We start from the raw sequence: 7,778 nt of genomic DNA, 5'->3' as shown, positions 1-7,778 counted from the left end.
GCCTCATACACATTCCCGGTGGCAAGTTATAAACTGTGAGTATGACCAGCCAACAAGAATAAGAAGCAGCAAATGACCCAAATGGGCTGAATCCGTCTGTACACAACCCAAGACGCACATTCCTTGATTCAGCTGAAAAGTGAGGATGAACACTGTTAAGGCGTTTCCACGCTTCGCCGTCAGAAGGATGCACCATCACTCCATCAACCGCATCATGTGCTTGGTGCCATGTCATGTGCTCAGCAGTCCTTGGTGACATGAATAACCTATATAGTCTAGGTGTGATCGGGAAGTATCTAAGTTTTTTATATGCCATTAGAGTCTTTCCCCTGCCAGTTCTAGGTTTGTAACGGGAATGCCCGCATGTCATGCACTCGGTCATCTCAGCATTTTCAAGGTAGTATAACACGTAGAAGTTAGGGCACATGTCAATTTTTTGGTATCCTAAACTGAGGGTTTTCATCATGGACTTCACAGCATAGAAGTTCTCTTTCAGCCTATTCCCTTCAGGTAAAATGCTTCTTGCCCATTCAATAATCTTGTCATACCCGGCCTCACTCAACCCGTGATCTGACTTGATGGTGAACACCTGTGCTACGGCCGATAATTTACTGTGGTTCGTGCAGCCATCCCATAATGGTTCATCAAAATCTTTCAACAAATCAAAAAACCTAGTTGCATCCGCATTAGGTTCTTCTTCTACGATTAGACATTGACTGACATTACCTTGATTCATTCTCATTGCATCCATAACCATATTTCTGTAAGGATTAGTGTTGTCATTTGCCGCTTCATGCACGTTGCTAGCACTAGAAGTAGACCCAACCACCGTTTCTCCCATTCTCCTCTTACTAACAAATACTTCTCCATGTGCATACCAACTCTGGTAATTCTCCATAAACCCTTTGTGTAGAAGATGCATCATTACAACATCTGGATGCAGATATTTTTTATTTTGACACTTCCTGCATGGACACCTAATACCGCCTCCAGTAAAATTTCTAGGAATAGATGTTGCGAAATTAATAAAACCCTGAACCCCGTTACAATAATCAATCATCCGCAATCCTTGGGGTGAATCTCGATACATCCATGAACGATCATCCATAACTTATATCAAACCTCTATAAAATTATGATGACATCATGTATTAATTAACTAAGTTAGGTAAATAAACTTGCAAAAATATTACTTTACCTCGAGATTATCCAACAAACCAATCACAACTTCTCATAAATATTAAATATTCATTATTATTTATCAACGTCCATACAAATTAATATATATATAAATTTACAGAAATTACCACTCCACAATACCATTGATAAAACTTTAAACGAACCCATTAAGCAAGCTATTAATTATTTCAAAACAGCACATGTAATTCGGTAATTCCATAAAGTTTTAACAATTTACAAACAAATACAATCTTACAAAATCTAAAACAAACCATAACAGGTGTAGAATTATACATTCATATACTACAAGTTTGTTTGAGAAATAACAATAAAACATATACATATACTAACAAAATACATATACTAAAAAAACAATAAAATTGACATTTAATTAAATGTTAAAATTTTAAAAGATAGAATTACTTACAAAAATTGATAAAATCCGTCGGTAAATCAGAACATGGATGCTGTGACCACAAAACTTCAAGAAATATAATTTGTTGTGCTGAGATGAGGGAGATTTTCGTTTGGGGGGAGGGGGGCTGGTTGTTTGCAGATGGGGAGAGTTGGGATTAGGAAGAAGAAGGAGAAATAGGAGAGGAGACGGTCGGCTGAGAGGACATATATTAACTTTTTCTGACGGTTTCACAGACGGATTTTTCGTCGGAGATTCCGTCGGTGATTCTGATGGAAAAATCGACACGTCATCGTATGGATCTGCCATTTCGAATCCCTCGGTGATTCCGTCGGTATTTTAAATGGCAAAACGGTCACGTCACTGTACGGGCTGTTGTTTTGAATCCGTCGGTAAAAATAACCCCGCCAAAACCTCCACATCAGCGACCCGCCTTTTTTTTAATTCGGAACGTTTTCCATCCGTAATTTCGACCTCAAATTACCGACAGAAATATTCTGTCGGTAAATCCGTTGCTATTTAGCGAATTTCTGGTAGTGTCCCCTAACTATCACTTAACACGAGCCGACCTTTTACTTAGATTTCTGTTGGGTATTACAGCCACGAATGACACATAAATTCGTTAGCGCACACAACCACTGTTGACTCAAGAATCATCACCAAAAACTGAAGCGTTGCCGATTCAGAAATTGACAGTGAAAATTGTGTCGTGGTTGATTCAGAAATCAATAGTGAAAATTGTCTCGCTGCCGATTCGGAAATCGACAACCAAAAGTTGTGTCGCTGCCGATTTAGAAATCGGCAGCCAAAAACTATGGTGCTACCGATTCAAAAATCGACAGTAACTCAATGATAGAAAAACAACAAAGAATTTTTTTTTATTCTAGTTGCTGCAATTCAATTTTTTTTCTTTTTTTTTGACAATATCTCTAAACTACATGGCATGCCATATATAGTAAGCGATAGAGACCCACTCTTTCTCGGTACCTCTTTAAAAGAATTTTTCTCTCTCCAAGGAGTTGACATATGCTATTCCACAGTCTATAAATCTGAAGCGGTGAATAACACTTAACTTTCACCGGCGGAGTGAGTGGTGGGATAACACTTAACTTTCACTCCTCCACAAAGATGAAACCTTTTGAAGTTGTTTACTTCAAAGGGGGTGGAGCGTTGATACGAGGGGGGGAGCATTGATGACATTGATACGTACAGCTTGAGAGGGAGGGGGAGACGAGGGAAATTAAGGAGATTCAATCGATGACATTGAACTTCGATTCCTTTCTTTTTACTCTCGAGGGGGGGAGCATTGATACGTACAGCTTGAGAGGGAGGGGGAGACGAGGGAAATTAAGGAGATTCAAGGGGGTGGTAACGAAAACGATATCGTTTAATTTTATGTTTATAGGGTCGTTCATTTTTGTAGACTACTAGTCGTTGGTTTAGCCAGCTATAGAATGAGATTGTTGTTTCATTCTTATTTTTCCAGCTAATTCATAGACATTGATTTTTCAGGACTTTGTGACTTAATTTATAAATTACTGACACATGCTAATTTCTTTTCTACTTTCAGCAAATAATCCTTTGAACTAAAACTATGACTCAGAAGAAAAATAATGAAAATGAAAAATAAATAAAGAAATAAACCAAAAATCTCAACATCTATGCACGGCACACCACTCCTGGCAGGGGTGTTTTTATCACAGAGAAACTTGCAGGCACCAACTAATTCTCTACAACATCTATAATGAATGAAAAATTAACAGAAAATTGTCAAGTAACCGGCCTCAATTGCTTGCTTCAGCTCCCTGTCCTTATTCTCAACTTTTAGGCAGGCTCAACAATTTCCAAGAGCGAAAGATTGCGACCATTGCCCTCAGGCATGCTATCAGCTTCTATAAATGGTCCCTATGTTCTATGCTTTATTGTTTTGTATCTGGATTTTCATTCCTATCAGTGTCAGAATTCTCCATCTGCGACTCACCCTCCCCTGCACGGCTTCTTCGGTGCCTCCGATCCTGAATTGTCCATCCAGAAGACACTTACAGGTTAATATTACCGCTACATCCACTAACTCAACATGGATGCAAGACAATCTATACATTTCACAGAGCCAAAAAAAAAAGATGCAGCAGTGTTTAAAACTTTTCTCAGCAGTCCATATAACAATTTTAGGTGGAGGCCAAGTGGCCAACGCAGTTTGAATTCTAAATAAGATCTCAGAATCAAACCTGTCTAGGCATAGGATACTCCTCTGATTCAAGCATGCGAACTACTCGACTCATCTTTGGTCTTTTATCTGCATCTGGATCAACACATCTTAAAGCAGTTAGAAGACCCCGTTTAAGGGCACTTGTTGATGGTCGAGTCTCTATCATCGGGTCTACCACCTCTTCTGAGCGCCTTCTTGCAACCATCGTTTTCAACCATTCCACCAGATGTACCTAAAAGAAGAATCATTTCAAGAGAATTGTGAGGGTTGGATCCAGTTTATGTTTTTTACAACAATGAAATCCACATAAACAAGGAGCAAAGAAGACTGCATGATGGAATGAACGGAGCATCTAATTTACACCCCCAGATTCTTGCCTGCCTCTACATATGCATTGATGACATCACTCAAGAAAAGCTAAGATAATTTCAAGTTCTAGAGATTAAAATATGCCAATTACTGGTCCAAAGCAAGGGGCTTGCTGCTTTTATGTGGATTTGATTACTGTTCTGGAAAGGGAACATTTATTGCATACCTCATTCTCAGGACGACCATGGTCCACTGGATCTCTCCCTGTAATTGCTTCCAAAAGCACGACTCCAAAGCTATAAACATCGCTTTTCTCATTCAAAAGGCCAGAATTCGCATATTCCGGAGCGACATAACTGAAGAATCATTGATTAGTACCAAAATCTTAGCATATGAAAGACAGAATTAATATAGAGGAAAAGTGAAATGAAAGATTATTTTCTATCAATGGCAGAGGAGCTTTAATAATACAATGAAACTGGCCAACAGAAAATAAGATTGAACCTGTATACCATTAATTTACATGTAGCTGATTGGAAGTACTCACCCAAAGGTACCCATAACTCTAGTAGTAATATGACTTTTTCCAGCACCCAGCAATTTGGCCAGACCAAAATCAGATAACTTAGCATTGAAGTTGTCATCAATCAATATGTTGCTTGATTTTATATCTCGATGCACCACTTTTGGCTCGATGGCCTCATGCAAGTAAGCCAACCTGCAACAAGCAATTGGGAGTGAGAATGATACAGAATGCAACATAAATGCAAACAACTAAAAATAAGGTGAAAATTGCACTTACGCCTTAGCAGTGCCAAGGAGAATTTTCATGCGAGCCTCCCAAGTAAGATACCCATGTTGGCGCATACCTCCATGGAGCCATTGCTCTAAATTGCCATTGTTGACATACTCATATACTAACATCCTGAAATTTATGCAGCAATGAGCAAATGCAAAAGGTAGAATAAATGAAATGATAAAAGCAAGCACATTCTGGATCATCAGTTTCAAGATAGTTATAAGCAGTTTGATGCACTCGAGACTAGACATAACTGGGAAGTCATTCCATATTCTGTAGTTTTACAAATGGCAACAAGATAAGAACACAAAACAATATAATAAAGAATTTTTGACTAAAATTGTAAATATAATAAACTAATTCATAAGATAAATGTCATTTATGTAAAATTAATTCATGAAATAAATTTCAATAATCCAAAAGTAATAATACTACATTATGTTTCTAGTAAAACATCAAACTAGAGGCAGTTCTGTGAAATTCAGTATGTTCACTGCAAACTTTCTATAAAGAAACTTTGATAAAGAACATCTATTTTTCTTACCAAATACAGAGAAAACAAGAAAGGATATGATACCTCTGGGTTCCTTCCATGCAATACCCCAAAAGTCGAACAAGGTTTTTATGCCGCACATGACCAATAGCCTCCACTTCAACTCTAAAATCTTTATCAGCTTGTCCTCTGTACAAGAAACATTAAGAGACCATGAATAAACTTCCAATCCTCAAAATAGTCTAGTTAAAATGTTATAGGATTATAAAACAAACTTGTACCACACTTACGGATTGTTAAGGAGCTTCTTAACAGCCACAGGAGTTCCATTAATCAAATGACCCTGATAGACAACTCCGTATCCACCATCACCAATAATGTTGTCCTTGGAAAATCGGTTAGTTGCGACTTGCAGATCTCTGAGGGTAAACCAATGACCCCATCCCAACTGTGAAAATTCAGGCAGGCCAGACATAGGTGAAGGGGCAGTTATAGGATGTGAAGAAGGCTGGTTAGCGGAAGCCACCTTAGTGCCTCCCTCTTCTCCTGATTGAGACCCAACACCATCTTTCTCAACGTGATTTAAGGAGCCTGACTGGCTGCTATCATCACCATTTTCTAGTTGGATCAATACTTTCTCTGATTCTTTGTCACTGAACTTGTCATTAAGGCTGAGGAAACCATCATTATTTGCTGAATTTTGATCAATACCAATCTCTTTAATCTCCTCCGGAACCTTAGGTATTTGGCTGATGGGAAGCATGTTATTTGATCTTCTCGATTTCTTTCTAAAAGATAACCACAGGGAAACAAACAGAACAAATACACAAACCAATCCTAGACAGACCATAATTACTACCCAAAACTCCATGCCAATGTATTCCTTGGTCAGGCTGTTCTTAAGATCAGACGCCATTTTGTTTTGATACTAGTAATCCTGCAAACAAGGTCGAAAGGTAAACAATTTAAATTTAAGCACTACAAATCCCATGCATTCAACAATTCAAATACGCATCCAGCATTTCACAATTAAAGAACAAGTATATTATACTGCAGAAGTTGCGATCCAATTTCCACATCAACAAACAATAACCAAAAACCCTCCTTTCACATTAAACAGAAATGCCCAAGAAGTTTCACATAAAACCCGCAACTAATAGCCAAAAAAATATATAAAAAAAAGCCAAAATATACAAGAAGATGTCATGGCATGTCGGCAGGGAGATAAAAAAAAAAGAAAAGAAGGAGAAAACAGAACGCCATAAACACAAGCACATTTCATTATTATTGAAAGTTGCAGCCAAATCATAATTGAAAAGGAAAGAAACACTTCAAAGTTCTAATAGTAATTAAAACGTCTCTATATATATATATCAAATCACAAACCTGCCGTATCCCCAAACAAATTCCTTGCTGTAGCAGACAATAAAAGGGTTAGCTAAGAAACTCCAAAGCTCTAAACTTTCCTCTTTAAATCCAAACCACAATTGGAAATAAGCCAATTATCATTCACTAAAGCCACCCACATTGCAAAATTCTCTAAAAATAAGAGATTCTTGTAGGGTTTCCAATTCTGGGTGTTGCCTAATGGGTAAGAAGACGAGGAGTTGTCAATGGTAGGTACTGAGGAAGGACATGCTTTACATTATATATTTTTCTTTATTAACATCTCTCTCTCTTTATACATGTAATGTGTGTACTGTAATAGAAGCATCAATTTAGAAGCTTGAAAAGCTTCTTTGCTGTTTTTTTTTATATAATTATTATTATTTATCTATTGAATTTTTTTAATAGGGCCTTCAAGGCGACAATTAATCAGAAACTTAATTAAAGTATTGTTTTAAATAATAGAATCTAATGTGGGTGTTCATATTTGTGTTTTAAAAAGTTGGTTTATGTGACTCTACTTTTTTTTTTTTTTTTTTTTTTTTTTTACTTTTGCATTATATTTTGAACGTACGTATTCCATGGTTAATATAAAATTTATTTAGTATTTTCGATATCAGTGATATATATATATTCTTTTTTTTATTTCAATATAAGTAAGATGAAGATATCAATATAAGTAAAATGATTTATAAATTAAAAGTAAAATAATGAAAATTGTTAATTCAATTCATTTTCAAATATATGTTAAATAATATAATTGAATTCAATTATATAGTTTAATATTTTATTTTTAAATATAAAAATTGTATTAGATTATCAATTGAATTCAAATTTGTTTACTACTCTAATTGAATTTAACATGTGATTTAATTGTAAAGAGGCTCTTAATTTAGTTTTTTGGATTTATTATTGTACTATACTAAAATAATTAGGAAACTTAAAAAAAATATAGTTATCAAACTCAGTCTGAGGTTTGACCCGGCCAA

General features: G+C 36.2%; 1 protein-coding gene across 1 annotated transcript; it reads right to left on the bottom strand.

The window, feature by feature from the left end:
• Positions 1-3,204: 3,204 nt before the first annotated feature.
• Positions 3,205-7,093, bottom strand: LOC18101863 (probable receptor-like protein kinase At5g18500). The gene is made up of 8 exons (XM_006380143.3): positions 6,790-7,093; positions 5,694-6,340; positions 5,488-5,592; positions 4,914-5,036; positions 4,659-4,829; positions 4,338-4,467; positions 3,822-4,034; positions 3,205-3,608 (listed from the first exon to the last, which is right to left on the bottom strand). The coding sequence occupies exons 2-8, from the start codon at positions 6,317-6,319 to the stop codon at positions 3,513-3,515; spliced, it is 1,464 nt and encodes a 487-aa protein (XP_006380205.1). The 5' UTR covers positions 6,320-6,340; positions 6,790-7,093; the 3' UTR covers positions 3,205-3,512.
• Positions 7,094-7,778: the final 685 nt, after the last annotated feature.

This window comes from Populus trichocarpa, chromosome 8, assembly GCF_000002775.5.
Source record: "Populus trichocarpa isolate Nisqually-1 chromosome 8, P.trichocarpa_v4.1, whole genome shotgun sequence".
Taxonomy (NCBI): domain Eukaryota; kingdom Viridiplantae; phylum Streptophyta; class Magnoliopsida; order Malpighiales; family Salicaceae; genus Populus; species Populus trichocarpa.
The sequence above is the reverse complement of the archived record's forward strand: the minus strand, read 5'-3'. Positions and strand labels throughout refer to the sequence as shown.

Bases quoted from the DNA above. Each gene is read 5' to 3' on its own strand.
- LOC18101863 (XM_006380143.3), bottom strand. From the start codon at position 6,319: ATGGCGTCTGATCTTAAGAACAGCCTGACCAAGGAATACATTGGCATG. The intron at 4,830-4,913 runs GTAAGTGCAATT...TGCTTGTTGCAG, and splicing joins CTCCTTGGCACTGCTAAGGC to GTTGGCTTACTTGCATGAGG. The intron at 4,035-4,337 runs GTATGCAATAAA...TTCTTCTTTTAG, and splicing joins ATGGTCGTCCTGAGAATGAG to GTACATCTGGTGGAATGGTT.